General features: G+C 46.2%; 1 protein-coding gene across 1 annotated transcript; it reads left to right on the plus strand.

The window, feature by feature from the left end:
- Positions 1 to 1851: 1851 nt before the first annotated feature.
- On the plus strand, positions 1852 to 16253 carry LOC120039755 (WD repeat containing planar cell polarity effector; the record flags this gene model as incomplete). Its single annotated transcript, XM_038985141.1, has 4 exons — positions 1852 to 2281; positions 4223 to 4405; positions 15597 to 15785; positions 16126 to 16253. Coding segments are annotated over 4 exons (930 nt in total), but the record flags the coding sequence as incomplete, so codon positions are not given.
- Between the last annotated feature and the right edge of the window lie 403 nt (positions 16254 to 16656).

Raw genomic sequence — 16656 nt, forward strand, 5'->3', positions numbered from 1 at the left:
GAGGGAGACAGACAGGGAGGGAGGGAGGGAGGGAGGGAGACAGACAGGGAGGGAGACAGACAGACAGACAGACAGGGAGGGAGGGAGACAGACAAGCAGAGAGGGGGAGGGAGACAGACAGACAGGGAGGGAGGGACAGAGGGAGACAGACAGACAGGGAGGGAGGGAGAGAGGGAGACTAACCAATAGGGAGGGATGGAGATAGACAAGCAGGGAGGGAGGGAGGGAGGCAGGCAGGGAATGAGTGAAGGAGTGAGGCAGGCAAGGGAGTCTGACTGATAGGGATGGAGGGAGACTGACAGGGAGGGAGACTGACCGATAGGGAGGGAGGGAGACTGACCGATAGGGAGGGAGGGAGACTGACCGATAGGGAGGGACAAAGTCAGGCACGGAGGGAGACTGACCGATAGGGAGGGACAAAGTCAGGCACGGAGGGAGACTGACTGATAGGGAGGGAGGGAGACTGACCGATAGGGAGGGACAAAGTCAGGCACGGAGGGAGACTGACCGATAGGGAGGGACAAAGTCAGGCACGGAGGGAGACTGACCGATAGGGAGGGACAAAGTCAGGCACGGAGGGAGACTGACCGATAGGGAGGGACAAAGTCAGGCACGGAGGAAGACTGACCGATAGGGAGGGAGGGAGACTGACCGATAGGGAGGGACAAAGTCAGGCACGGAGGGAGACTGACCGATAGGGAGGGACAAAGTCAGGCACGGAGGGAGACTGACCGATAGGGAGGGAGGGAGACTGACCGATAGGGAGGGACAAAGTCAGGCACGGAGGGAGACTGACCGATAGGGAGGGACAAAGTCAGGCACGGAGGGAGACTGACCGATAGGGAGGGACAAAGTCAGGCACGGAGGGAGACTGACCGATAGGGAGGGACAAAGTCAGGCACGGAGGGAGACTGACCGATAGGGAGGGACAAAGTCAGGCACGGAGGAAGACTGACCGATAGGGAGGGAGGGAGACTGACCGATAGGGAGGGACAAAGTCAGGCACGGAGGGAGACTGACCGATAGGGAGGGACAAAGTCAGGCACGGAGGGAGACTGACCGATAGGGAGGGACAAAGTCAGGCAGGGAGGGAGACTAGCTAAATGAATTAGTCAGACTGTCACTGTAGCTACACGACATCCACAGCCCTATTGTTTGTGTTGCAGTGTTCTGTGTCAGTAGGTTACCGACTTTCTGTCATTTGTGGGGTTCAATTCATTACAGCTTTATTTGTCCCATTACGGCAATTTACCACCTAGGCAGTGGTATTGTTTGTTGTTTAGTGCATATGCCAAGTAGACTGGTAGGAAATGTTCCAGGAAAACATTTGTGACCTTGAGTTGAATGGAGCACTTATCATTGGCTTGTTTGATTGGCACTCCATCTCTAGAGGGAGTAGTGAAGCTACGCTGTTATTGTTCTGTCTGTCTGTCTGTCTGTCTGTCCGTCCGTCCGTCTGTCTGTCTGAGTCTCTCTGTCTGTCTGAGTCTCTCTGTCTGTCTGTCTGAGTCTGTCTGTCTGTCTCTCTCTGTCTCTGTCTCTGTCTCTGTCTGAGTCTGTCTGTCTGTCTGTCTGTCTGTCTGTCTGTCTGTCTGTCTGTCTGTCTGTCTGTCTGTCTGTCTCTCTCTCTGAGTCTCTCTCTCTCTCTGTCTCTCTGTCTCTGTCTGAGTCTCTCTGTCTGAGTCTCTCTGTCTGAGTCTCTGTCTGAGTCTTTCTGTCTGAGTCTTTCTGTCTGTCTTTCTGTCTGTGTCTCTCTGTCTCTGTGTCTCTCTTTCTCTCTCTCTCTCTTTCTCCTCCTCTGTCTAACCTGTCTCTCTTTCCCCCCTCTCTCTTCCTCTCTCTCCCCTCCAGGTGCTCAGCTCCATGTGTACTGAGGGTGACCTGTTGGATCTCTGCTTCAGTCTCCTGCAGCCGTACCAGCTTCTGTCCGTGGAGCTGCCTGAAGGACCCCAAGGATCCCACACCACCACCACCGGGACGTCCTGGGCAGACGCCTGTGTGTACGAGTGCGCCCGCGGCCGCCTCCAACGTCTCTCGGTGACCCGTATCCCCCTCTCCTCGCGCCCCGTCTCCTGCTGTCGCCACCCCTCCTCAACCACCCTGCTACTGGGCCTCAGCGACTCCTCTCTGGTCCTCTACGATGAGAGGAGAGGGGTGTCGCTGCTCGCCCCCTGCCCCATCCCGCCCGTCCTGGTGGCCTGGCACCCTGCAGGGGGGGTGGTGGTGGTGGGGGGAGGCCAGGGGGAACTGATGGTTCTGGATCTTGGCTTGGCTCCCCTAGGTATAAACTACTTTTATTTTTGAAAGGCCAGCACTCACTTTTCACCCCTTTTTAAAACTTATTATGGCTAGTTATGGAACCCCTCGACAACATTCCGCTGAAAAGGCAGCGCGCGAAATTCCAAAATATTTTTTTAGAAATATGTAACTTTCATACATTCACAAGTGCAATACACCAAATTAAAGCTTAACTTCTTGTTAATCTACCCATCGTGTCCGATTTCAAAAATACTTTACAGCGAAAGCACACCATATGATTATGTTAGGTTAGAGCCTAGTCACAAAAACACACACAGCCATTTTCCAGCCAAAGAGAGGAGTCACAAAAAGCAGAAATAGAGATAAAATGAATCACTAACCTTTGATGATCTTCATCAGATGACACTCATAGGACTTCATGTTACACAATACATGTATGTTTTGTTCGATAAAGTTCATAAAACATCCAGTGATTTTACAGAGAGCCACATCAATTTACAGAAATACTCATAATAAACATTGATAAAAGATACAAGTATTATACATGGAATGTTAGATATACTTCTCCTTAATGCAACCGCTGTGTCAGATTTAAAAAAATCTTTATGGAAAAAGCACACCATGCAATAATCTGAGTACGGCACTCAGACAAAAACAAGCAATGCAGATACCCGCCATATTGTGGAGTCAACAGATGTCAGAAATAGCGTTATAAAGATTCACTTTGATGATCTTCATCAGAATGCACTCCCAGGAATCCCAGTTCCACAATATATGTTTGATTTGCTCGATATAGTCCATCATTTATGTCCAAATAACTCCTTTTGTTCAGTTCAGTTCACAATCCAAACTCACGAGGCGCGGGCAAGTCCAGAAGAAAGTTCAGACGAAAAGTTCAAAAAGTTATATTACAGTTCGTAGAAACATGTCAAACGATGTATAGAATCAATCTTTAGGATGTTTTTAACATAATCTTCAATAATGTTCCAACTGGAGAATTTCTTTGTCTTTAGAATTGCAATGGAACGCAGGTCGCTCTCACGTGAGCACGCGTGACCAGCTCATGCCACTCTGGCAGACCCCTGACTCAATCAGCTCTCTTTCCCCCCTTCTTCACAGTAGAAGCATCAAACAAGGTTCTAAAGACTGTTGACATCTAGTGGAAGCCTTAGGAAGTGCAATATGAGCCCATAGACACTGTATATTCGATAGGCAATGAGTTGAAAAACTACAAACCTCAGATTTCCCACTTCCTGGTTGGATTTTTCTCAGGTTTTTGCCTGCCATATGAGTTCTGTTATACTCACAGACATCATTCAAACAGTTTTAGAAACTTCAGAGTGTTCTCTATCCAATACTACTAATAATATTCATATATTAGCTTCTGGGCCAGAGTAGCAGGAAGTTTACTCTGGGCACGCTTTTCATCCGAATGTGAAAATGCTGCCCCCTATCCCAAACAGGTTTTAAATATATTTTTGAGCATTTTGTGCTCAAGAGGAGAGACAGTGGGAAAGATGGGTAGAGAGTGTGTCACAAAGTCATTGGGCCGGATTCCAACCAATGCCGACAGCGGTATACATCTGTGCTGCAGGCGAATGGACGGACTGCTCGACCACAACATTCACTTGAATAGAAGTTGCAATAGGAAGCTTTGTTTTAACATGTCTTAGTAGACCACATAGTGTGGTCCATCTGAGCGTGCAGCTTCCTCAGAGTGTGGTGTGTATGACCCACACCTGAATGGTCTTTCTGTAATAGTCAGGCAGACCCATTATACCATGCTGCAGCTTCATTATCTTACGATATGCCTTTATTATACATCATAAAATACTCTCTATTTTCTAATACGACTTTGTTTTCCTATCATTTTTTGTTGTTTAGACATTTTGTTTATGAAATAACAATGTAAATAAATGTTAATTTGATTGATTAATGATTTGTAATGATTTTGCTCCTCTAGGGTTGACCCTAGTGGGAGAGGACCCATCCCCAGCCACCACCACTCTGAGGCTTGCCCAGCATCTGCGCTGTCCTGGGGGGCTGGAGGGGCTGCAGTGGGCTGGGGGGACGGGGCTGGAGGGAGCTGATACACTGATGCTGGCCTTCCATGGAGGACCACTGGCCGCACTGAGATTCAGACTGGGTGGGTGGAGTGGACAGTACCATGTGTCTCTCTCCCTTGCTGTCTGTCTGTCTCTCACTGTCTGTCTGTCCCTCTCTCTCGCTCGCTGTCTGTCTCTCTCGCTCTCTGTCTCTCTCGCTGTCTCTCTCTCGCTCTCTGTCTGTCTGCTCTCAAGGTCCTGAGGAGCAGCTGATTAATAGAATGTAACAGTGTGGGGCTGAAACAAAACCCTGCACTCCCTGTAAACCTCCCTCCCCAGAAGGAGGGTTGGTTGGCCACCCCTGTCCTAACATCCATACTGTTTAGTTGTATTAAAGGAGATCAGAACTCCCATCCCCTTTTATATTACATTTTAGACAGTACAGCGGGAAAACAGAGAGGGAGACCGAATGTAAGGGCAGAGACAGAAGAGGTCTAGACGGGACACAAACCCCCGTCGCCAGGTGGTAGGGTAGCCTATAATTTGTTAAGGGTTTGTGTAGTGCTGGAACAAAACCCGGCATACCTACTATCACTTTAGGAGAGGAGCACATTACTCACATCAACCCCTGCCCTGATACATCCATACTGTCTCTCTCTCTCTCACACACACACACACACACACACACACACACACACACACACACACACACACACACACACACACACACACACACACACACACACACACACACACACACACAGTGTTGGTTACATCAACCCCTGCATCCGTACTGTTAGCGTTGAGGAAAGTTAATTTGTGGGTCGGTCGGCGAGGGCAGAAGGAGTCATAGCTCGTAGAGGTTATTCAATAATCGCCCCTGGGCCATGGGCCCCCCACAGGTGCATTCTGGGATGCATTTTTCCGATAAATCGTTTACAGTGGCTGTGTCCCCTGGGGCCCTCAGATTAAGTTTGCCAATCAAAAGGTTCCTGCCGAGGAGGAGAGGAGCACGTCTCTTAATTGTTGTGACTTTGGAAGAAGATGCGATGTGACACTGTCATAAGAAAACCATGTGTGGGGGTGGGCGGGGTGTAGGGGGGGTTGTATGTGGGGGGAAGTGTGTGTGGTGTGTGTGTGTGTGTGTGTGTGTGTGTGTGTGTGTGTGTGTGTGTGTGTCTGTGTATGTTTGAAGGAAAATGTGACACTGACACAAGAAGACGATGCGACTCAACTGAGGGAGAGGGGAGAGAGAGGGTGTCCGTGTGTGTGCGCGTGTGTGTGCGTGCGTGCGTGCGTGCGTGCGCGTGTGTGTGTGTGTGTGCTTGCATGCGGGTTCTGACAATAGCCTCCTCTCCTCTGATCGTCTGCCAAGGTTTTGATGAAGAAAGTAACCGTGCGTCTTTCTGCGATGATAATTCTCGCCAACGTGTGTGTTTCTGTGTGTGTGTGTCTGTGTGTGTGTCTGTGTGTGTGTTTCTGTGTGTGTTTCTGTGTGTGTGTGTTTCTGTGTGTGTGTGTTTCTGTGTGTGTGTGTTTCTGTGTGTGTGTTTCTGTGTGTGTGTTTCTGTGTGTGTGTTTCTGTGTGTGTGTTTCTGTGTGTGTGTGTCTGTGTGTGTTTCTGTGTGTGTGTTTCTGTGTGTGTGTCTGTGTGTGTGTTTCTGTGTGTGTCTTTCTGTGTGTGTGTCTGTGTGTGTGTTTCTGTTCTGTGTTCAGTCACACTTGTTCTTCTCTTTCTGTCTGTTTGTCTTCCTGCTTGTTTAGCTCTCCTCATTTTCTTTAGTTACTCAATTCATTAGGTCTGCTACATGGGAGAGAGGGAGAGGGAGGAGGGAGGGAAGGAGAGAGGGAGGAGGGAGGGTGGGGTAAGGGAGGGAGGGAGGGGGGAGAGGGAGGAGGGGAGGGAGGGGGAGGGAGGGAGGGGGGAGGGAGGGGGAGAGGGGGTAAGGGGGAGGGAGGGTGGGTGGGGAGAGGGGGATATATGGGGGTGAGGGGGAGAGGTACGGTGGAAAGGGGGGGAGGAGAGGGAGGGAGGGGGCGAGACAGGGAGTGAGTTCGAAGCGGTGAGAAAGAAAGACAAGAAAGACTTGGCTTGCATCCAGGTTTTTTCATTTTCTTGTCTTCCAGAGGAGGAGGCCCTCCCTCTTGCTTCCCTCTGCCTGCCAGAGTTATCTCATCTGGGCACACGTTCGCCGGGGCGAGGGCTGCTCGGGGAGAGGCTACGGAAGGGCAGCTTGGTGCGTGCCGCGCGCCACACGTCCTCTGAAAGAGTCTAGTTTGTTGTTTTTTTTGCACAGAGAAATAAAGAGAAGACTAAGAGAGCGAGAAACACCACTAAACGTGTTTTACAGTGTCGACACAAACTCAACATCCGAAGCGCATCGTTGAGGATGTTTTTGTGTCGTTTTCTACGTCTTTACCTCGAGGTTTGGTGCTGCGTTCAGTGTCTCGTTGCTGTTGGTTAAAAGGTTCCTTTCCTTTGTAGTGAATAGAGACACATAGCATAATGTCAGAGTATTTACAGGAGGAATGGACTGATCCCTTTACGCGAAAAAAGATTGCAGTCAGAGTGCAGTTTAACTGCAGTACACTGAAGTTATTCTGCAATTACTGCTTCCAAAATACCACAGTCGACGGCAGTTACTGCACTTGTACAACTGCTGTCTTTTTTTGTAAGGGGTATACAAGACAAGATGTAACAACCAGTCACACAGACAAACTACAGAGGCCTTCTACAGCCTCTGATTTTGGAATTGCACACATTCATTTAAATCATTGGAATTGGATTATAGTCGCCCGACCTGTTTGTTTCACTAACAGACTAGTGGTTAGGCTGCCTCTTTCTTTTCCCCAACGCAGTTAAGCCAAAACCACGGCCCGTTATTCAGAGGGGCGTTCTACTACGCTTTGAGCTCTCTCCAAGTCTCCAAGTCTCCAAGTCCCCAAGTCTCCAAGTCTCCAAGTCCGGAAGTGAAGATCACGTAGCGTGAAATTTCAGTCACTGATTAATAACATTAGCCTTTGTATTTCAAGATGTAAAATTACACTGCTCCAAAAAATAAAGTGAACACTAAAATAACACATCCTAGATCTGAATGAATGAAATATTCTTATTAAATACTTTTTTCTTTACACCGTTGAATGTGCTGACAACAAAATCACACAAAAATGGTCAATGGAAATCAAATTTATCAACCCATGGAGGTCTGGATTTGGAGTCACACTCAAAATTAAAGTGGAAAACCACACTACAGGCTGATCCAACTTTGATGTAATGTCCTTAAAACAAGTCAAAATGAGGCTCAGTAGTGTGTGTGGCCTCCACGTGCCTGTATGACCTCCCTACAACGCCTGGGCATGCTCCTGATGAGGTGGCGGATGGTCTCCTGAGGGATCTCCTCCCAGACCTGGACTAAAGCATCCGCCAACTCCTGGACAGTCTGTGGTGCAACGTGGCGTTGGTGGATGGAGCGAGACATGATGTCCCAGATGTGCTCAATTGGATTCAGGTCTGGGGAACGGGCGGGCCAGTCCATAGCATCAATGCCTTCCTCTTGCAGGAACTGCTGACACACTCCAGCCACATGAGGTCTAGCATTGTCTTGCATTAGGAGGAACCCAGGGCCAACCGCACCAGCATATGGGCTCACAAGGTGTCTGAGGATCTCATCTCAGTACCTAATGGCAGTCAGGCTACCTCTGGCGAGCACATGGAGGGCTGTGCGGCCCCCCAAAGAAATGCCACCCCACACCATGACTGACCCACCGCCAAACCGGTCATGCTGGAGGATGTTGCAGGCAGCAGAACGTTCTCCACGGCGTCTCCAGACTCTGTCACATGTGCTCAGTGTGAACCTGCTTTCATCTGTGAAGAGCACAGGGCGCCAGTGGCGAATTTGCCAATCTTGGTGTTCTCTGGCAAATGCCAAACGTCCTGCACGGTGTTGGGCTGTAAGCACAACCCCCACCTGTGGACGTCGGGCCCTCATACCACCCTCATGGAGTCTGTTTCTGACCGTTTGAGCAGACACATGCACATTTGTGGCCTGCTGGAGGTCATTTTGCAGGGCTCTGGCAGTGCTCCTCCTTGCACAAAGGCGGAGGTAGCGGTCCTGCTGCTGGGTTGTTGCCCTCCTACGGCCTCCTCCACGTCTCCTGATGTACTGGCCTGTCTCCTGGTAGCGCCTCCATGCTCTGGACACTACGCTGACAGACACAGCAAACCTTCTTGCCACAGCTCGCATTGATGTGCCATCCTGGATGAGCTGCACTACCTGAGCCACTTGTGTGGGTTGTAGACTCCGTCTCATGCTACCACTAGAGTGAAAGCACCGCCAGCATTCAAAAGTGACCAAAACATCAGCCAGGAAGCATAGGAACTGAGAAGTGGTCTGTGGTCACCACCTGCAGAACCACTCCTTTATTGGGGGTGTCTTGCTAATTGCCTATAATTTCCACCTGTTGTCTATTCCATTTGCACAACAGCATGTGAAATTTATTGTCAATCGGTGTTGCTTCCTAAGTGGACAGTTTGATTTCACAGAAGTGTGATTGACTTGGAGTTACATTGTGTTGTTTAAGTGTTCCCTTTATTTTTTTGAGCAGTGTATAATAACATAATGTCGTGGACCGAACTAGCCATTAACATCCCTTAACGCTCAAAGACAGATTCAATGGCTGTAGCATAGCATATTCCACTGAATGATTAGCTAATAAATATTTGAGAAATTATGAATAATAAGCATATGATTTTACCTGATAATAGACTACTAATGATAATAAAACAACTTCAAATACTGAGCTAGTAACATTAAGTAGCCTAGGTTAACTTAGCTGCCCTTCAATTGAGGGAATTCAGCAGAGTTCTCTGAGACATTTTTTACAACTCATTGAAACTCTGAAAATAAATACATGGGCAAATGTTACCAAACATGATAATACCAGGTCTGGATTACGGTAGGCAGCTAATTGTTAAATTCAACTTTCCATCCTGACCTTGGAAGGTCACGGTCTCTGTGCTGATCGCCTGTGAGTGAGACAACGCTAGCTAGCCAATGGGAGCGTAGTAGAACACCCCTCTGAAGTTTTTGGCTTAACTGAGTTGGGAAAAAGACGCGGTTCGCTAGACTGATTGGTGTTTCACTAGCAGGCTAGGGGTTAGGCTAGCTAGACTGATTGGTGTTTCACTAGCAGGCTAGGGGTTAGGCTAGCTAGACTGATTGGTGTTTCACTAACATACTAGGGGTTAGGCTAGCTAGACTGATTGGTGTTTCACTAGCAGGCTTGGGGTTAGGCTAGCTATACTGATTGGTGTTTCACTAACAGGCTAGGGGTTAGGCTAGCTAGACTGATTGGTGTTTCACTAGCAGACTAGGGGTTAGGCTAGCTAGACTAATTGGTGTTTCACTAACAGACTAGGGGTTAGGCTAGCTAGACTGATTGGTGTTTCACTAGCAGACTAGGGGTTAGGCTAGCTAGACTAATTGGTGTTTCACTAGCAGACTAGGGGTTAGGCTAGCTAGACTAATTGGTGTTTCACTGGCAGGCTAGGGGTTAGGCTAGCTAGACTGATTGGTGTTTCACTAGCAGACTAGGGGTTAGGCTAGCTAGACTAATTGGTGTTTCACTGGCAGGCTAGGGGTTAGGCTAGCTAGACTGATTGGTGTTTCACTAGCAGACTAGGGGTTAGGCTAGCTAGACTAATTGGTGTTTCACTGGCAGGCTAGGGGTTAGGCTAGCTAGACTGATTGGTGTTTCACTAACAGACTAGGGGTTAGGCTAGCTAGACTGATTGGTGTTTCACTAGCAGACTAGGGGTTAGGCTAGCTAGACTAATTGGTGTTTCACTGGCAGGCTAGGGGTTAGGCTAGCTAGACTGGTTGGTGTTTCACTAACAGACTAGGTGTTAGGCTAGCTAGACTGATTGGTGTTTCCCTGACAGACTAGGGGTTAGGCTAGCTAGACTGATTGGTGTTTCCCTGACAGACTAGGGGTTAGGCTAGCTAGACTGATTGGTGTTTCACTAGCAGACTAGGGGTTAGGCTAGCTAGACTGATTGGAGTATCACTAGCAGACTAGGTTAGGCTAGCTAGACTGATTGGAGTATCACTAACAGGCTAGGGGTTAGGCTAGCTAGACTGATTGGTGTTTCACTAGCAGACTAGAGGTTAGGCTAGCTAGACTGTTTGGTGTTTCACTGACAGACTAGGGGTTAGGCTAGCTAGACTGATTGGTGTTTCACTAGCAGACTAGGGGTTAGGCTAGCTAGACTGTTTGGTGTTTCACTGTATCACTAGCAGGCTAGTGTGTGCATGTGTGGTGAGACTTAGCAAGGCGCAGATGCTGACACACGGAACTCAGACTCACCTCATATACACACACACACACACATGCTCACACACAGATCTCAGCTGATCTATTAGCCACATTAGCAGAGTCTTTAGGGGATTTGAGGGGTTTGCTAATTGTCAGCTTGTAATTTTAATTGGGACTAAAAATCCCTCCCCTCTTCCCCCGTTCATTAAATTGATTAGACAATAAGGTGGTCGTCACTTTGCCCCCTAATCGTCTGACTACGTGCGCCCCCACCTCACACACATACAGTACCAGTGAAAGGTTTGGACACTCATTTCAGGGTTTTTCTTTATTTTTACTATTTTCTACATTGTAGAATAATAGTGAAGAAATCAAAACTATGAAATAACACATATGGAATCTTGTAGTAACTAAAAAAGTTTAAAACAAATCAAAATATATTTGAGATTTTTCGAAGTAGTCACCCTTTACCTTGTGTGTGTTTGTACGGACAGTGAAGGTGTGTGTGTGTTTGTACGGACAGTGAAGGTGTGTGTGCAGGGCGTCTCGCTTTGTGTACAGGAAGGGTAGGTGTCGACTGCTGCAGGGGAAAATTCAGGTAATTGAGATCATATGGTACACTCCTGACTGTCGTGCAACCAAGAGGGCATCACAGCCACACACACACACACACACACACACACACACACACACACACACACACACAGTCTTACAGTTGAAGTCGGACGTTTACATACACTTAGGTTGGAGTCATTAAAACTCGTTTTTCAACCACTCCACAAATTTCTTGTTAACAAACTATAGTTTTGGCAAGTCGGTTAGGACATCTACTTTGTGCGTGACACAAGTAATTTATCCAGCAATTGTTTACAGACAGATTATTTCACTTATAATTCACTGTATCACAATTCCAGTGGGTCAGAAGTTTACATACACTAAGTTGACTGTGCCTTTAAACAGCTCGGAAAATTCCAGAAAGTGATGTCATGGCTTTAGAAGCTTCTGTTAGGCTAATTGACATAATTTGAGTCAATTGGAGGTGTACCTGTGGATGTATTTCAAGGCCTACCTTCCAACTCAGTGCCTCTTTGCTTGACATCATGGGGAAATCAAAAGAAATCAGCCAAGACCTCAGAAAAAAAATTGTAGATCTCCACAAGTCTGGTTCATCCTTGGGAGCAATTTCCAAATGCCTGAAGGTACCACGTTCATCTGTACAAACAATAGTACGCAAGTATAAACACCATGGGACCACGCTGCCGTCATACCGCTCAGGAAGGAGACGCGTTCTGTCTCCTAGAGATGAACGTACTTTGGTGCGAAAAGTGCAAATCAACCTTGTGAAGATGCTGGAGGAAACGGGTACAAAAGTATCTATATCCACAGTAAAACGAGTCCTATATCGACATAACCTGAAAGGCCAATCAACACGGAAGAAGCCACTGCTCCAAAACTGCCTTAAAAAAGCCAGACTACGGTTTGCAACTGCACATGGGGACAAAGATCGTACTTTTTGGAGAAATGTCCTCTGTCTGATGAAACAAAAATAGAACTGTTTGGCCATAATAACCATCGTTATGTTTGGAGGAAAAAGGGGGATGCTTGCAAGCCGAAGAACACCATCCCAACCGTGAAGCACGGGGGTGGCAGCATCATGTTGTGGGGGTGCTTTGCTGCAGGAGGGACTGGTGCACTTCACAAAATAGATGGCATCATGAGGCAGGACAATTATGTGGATATATTGAAGCAACATCTCAAGACATCAGTCAGGAAGTTAAAGCTTGGTCGCAAATGGGTCTTCCAAATGGACAATGACCCCAAGCATACTTCCAAAGTTGTGGCAAAATGGCTTAAGGACAACAAAGTCAAGGTATTGGAGTGGCCATCACAAAGCCCTGACCTCAATCCTATAGAGAATGTGTGGGCAGAACTGAAAAAGCATGTGTGAGCAAGGAGGCCTACAAACCTGACTCAGTTACACCAGCTCTGTCAGGAGGAATGGGCCGAAATTCACCCAACTTATTGTGGGAAGCTTGTGGAAGGCTACTCGAAACGTTTGACCTAAGTTAAACAATTTAAAGGCAATGACACCAAATACTAATTGAGTGTATGCAAACTTCTGACCCACTGGGAATGTGATGAAAGAAATAAAAGCTGAAATAAATCACTCTCTCTACTATTATTCTGACATTTCACATTCTTAAAATAAAGTGGTGATCCTAACTGACCTAAGACAGGGGATTTTTACTCGGATTAAATGTCAGGAATTGTGAAAAACTGAGTTTAACTGTATTTGGCTAAGGTGTATGTAAACTTCCAACTTCAAATGTATACACAGAGCTCTCTCGACACACTCACACAAGTATCAGAAATCTCACACACACACACACACACACACACACACACACACACACACACACACACACACACACACACACACACACACACACACACTACACAGACCGCAGTGATTAAACTGACTCTCCAGTTAATAGATTGCCAAGTCAATATCAGCCTTGACTACTGCTGCAGACAGGGTTCACAAAGATGGCTGCCACTTACTTACCTGTTCCTAGAAGTAACTCCTAGAAGAGTGCTTATAGCTTACTGGGCCTTCAGAAAGTATTCACACCCCTTGACTTTTTCCTCATTTCATTGTTACAAATTGGGATTAAAATTGATTTATTTGTCTATTTTCATGTGATCTACACTAAATACTCTAATGTCAAAGTGGAATCTTGATTACATAAGTATTCAACCCCCTGAGTCAATACATATTAGAATCACCCAGCGATTACAGCTGTGAGTCTTTCTGGGTAAGTCTCTAAGAGCTTTGCACACCTGGATTGTACAATACTTGCACATTATTCTTTTTAACCTCTTCAAGCTCTGTCAAGTTGGTTGTTGATCATTGCTAGACAACCATTTTCAAGTCTTGACATAGATTTTAAAGCCGATTTAAGTCAAAACTGTAACTAGACCACTCAGGAACATTCAATGTCATCTTGGTAAGCAACTCCAGTGTATATTTGGCCTTGTGTTTTAGGTTATTGTCCTGCTGAAAGGTGAATTTGTCTCCCAGTGTTTGTTGGAAAGCAGACTGAACCAGGTTTTCCTCCTAGGATTTAGCCTGTGCAAAGCTCTATTCCGAGACATTGGAAAACCTCCCTGGTCTTTGTGGTTGAATCTGTGCTTGATATTCGCTACTCGACTGAGGATCTTCCAGATAATTGTATGTGTGGGGTATGGAGATGAGGTAGTCCTTCAGAAGTCATATGAAACACTATTATAGTCCATGCAACTCATTAGGTGACTTGTTAAGCACATTTCTACTCCTGACTGTGTTATGTAGGCTTGTCATAACGAAGGGGTTCAATACTTATTGACTCAAGACATTTCAGCTTTTTATTTCTAATTAATTTTGTACACATTTCTAAAAACAAAATTCCACTTTGACTTTATGGGTTATTGTGTGTAGATCAGTTGGACACAATCTCAATTTCATCCCTTTTTAAATGCAGGTTGTAACAACAACAAGATGTGGAAAAAGTCAAACTCCTTGATATTCATAGTGCTTCCCTGGGTGCTCTGCAGCAAGGACAATTCATCTATAGCCAAAAGACGTTGAAAATACATATTTTAAACGTCTTGTGCTCGCTACTTAAATCTTACAAGATTAGGTTTAGAGCAGTGGTCACCAACCGGTCGACATTCAAGACATTTCTGTAGAAAAGCCAACGATAAAGGCTTGCGCTCCTTTCGTGTGTGTGTGTGTGTGTGTTGCGTTGTTAGCAGTAAGTGCACTTGATTCATAAGCCCTGTGCACCGGTCAGGCAAAGTATTCCAATTTTGAACCATTACATTTTTCTGAAAAGACCAACTTCACCCGGCAGACGGGGAGATCTGTGGCTAAATCAGGACGCCTCCTACGCTGGCCAATCGGATAGCTCAGATCACCGTACCTACAGCTTCCACAACCAAGGCCACAGCAAAGTTTGATTGGCTACTAGCCTACATGAGATTTAATAACTTTTAAAACCTTGACCAGAGAGAGACTGTCAAAGAATACAGCAAAAAAGCTGCTGTTTTTATGAGTGAGTTCATGTTTGTTAATATTCAGGTCTGTCAACAGTGGTTTTATTCACCACTATTACAAAACATAAAACGCGCTTCTCCCTACTTCCACTGGTGCTGCAATGAATGAGTAACCAAGTGTATCGCTAGCCTTGCGTTTTAATTATTATTAGCAGCTCGTTGTCTATTTTAATGTCGAGGAATATTTCACTTTCTCTGGTCATAGGAACATCATGAATTTGTCCATGTGGCAGATGCGGTGTGACTTGAGTTTTGCCATCAGGTGGAAGACAGTGTCTCTTCTCTCTGGTCAGTCTCACCGGAGGAAAGGAAGGAGAGAGCAGGGACCGTGAGACCCTCTGCTGCTCTCTCCCTCCGCTGAGACTAATGCCAACTGGGAACTCGAGAAAATAAAGATATCCAACTAGGGGGGAAAATCCAACTCTGAAACTCTGGCCTCTTTCTAGAGCTCGGACTTTCCGACCTTAAGATCACTGACATCATGATTTGACCTCGTATTTTTCTGAGTTCCTGGTTGTCTTCAAAGCACCATGACCATCAGATGCAGGTCAGTCCAGTAAAATAAAATATATAATTATTTCAAAGTGTGGTCAGCTCTGCCTTGCAAGTGCTACACCAGTTTTTAAATATCATATGATCTGAGAATAACAATATTGGCAGGCCAGGCGTATAGCCAATATGCTGTGATAACGTAGATCTCAGCTTGCTTTTGGACTGCGAAAGTGATCTTGACTTAGAAAAGGTTGGTGACCACTGGTTTAGAGCTAGTCGTTAAAATCAAATGTTTTGGAAATAAAGTGTGTAGTGTAGCCTGTCCAGTAGTGACGTCCAGTGTCCTTTACCTTCTCCCCTCATCCATCTCTCCCTCTCTTCCCTCTTCAGGTGCTCTGTCAGGGGGTCAGCTGGGTCCGGGAGAGCTGTTGCAACAGAGGTTACGCTGTGGCCAGGTGGACCAGGCTCTAGGAATTCTGGGAGCCATGGAGTGGAGCACTATGGGAACGGAGTGTTACCGGGCACTGACCTCTGTCACAGACTACCTGCTGAGGCTAGAGCTGGACCAGACCAGAGAGGGTGAGACCGGGGCAATACATTCATCAATATGTCACTTAGGCTGCGTTTACACAGGCAGCCCAATTCTGGTCATCTGCCTAATTATTGGTCAAAAGACCAATTAGTGAAAAATTATCAGAATTGGGCTGCCGGTGTAAATGTAGCCTTAGTCAATCAAATAATCAGTCCAGCAAACTGTAAATCAATGAATCAATCAATAAATCCATTGACTAATGAATCAGTCAATCAACCAAGTATAGTTAACCATCAAATTATTACATCAATGCATTAATCAATCTATTAATCAACCAACCAGTCAATCAGTAAACCAATCAAATGAATGTTTATTTCCTGTCTGCAGCCCAGTTGGAGGCAGCTCTGGGTGTGTTCTACGCTCCGCCCCGCCCCCTCTCTGACTCGGTGGTTCTAGAATACAGAGGGCCAATCAGCAAGTACGCCCGACGCTTCTTCCACCACCTACTCAGGTAACCCAGCCCCCTACAGTATAACCCACCCACTCGGGTAACCACACCTCCTATACACTTAACCACACCCACCAAGGTCTGCCAAACGGAAAAATACTTTCACCTTTCATTTAAATACAATCATCATTTTCTGTCATCTTAGATTTACATTTTAGTCATTTAGCAGATGCTCTTATCCAGAGTGACTTACAGTTAATTGGGTTTAAGATACTGTCGCTAGGTCAGACAACCACAAGTCAGTCATAGTACAGTGCATTCTGAAAGTATTCTTGACTTTTTCCACATTTTGTTACGTTACAGCCTTATTCTAAAATGGATTAAATTGGTAGTTTTTTCTCATCAATCTTAACAAAATACCCCATAATGACAAAGCAAAAACAGGTTTTTAGAAATGTTATCAAATGTAT

Source organism: Salvelinus namaycush, unplaced genomic scaffold (assembly GCF_016432855.1).
Source record: "Salvelinus namaycush isolate Seneca unplaced genomic scaffold, SaNama_1.0 Scaffold2978, whole genome shotgun sequence".
Lineage (NCBI taxonomy): Eukaryota > Metazoa > Chordata > Actinopteri > Salmoniformes > Salmonidae > Salvelinus > Salvelinus namaycush.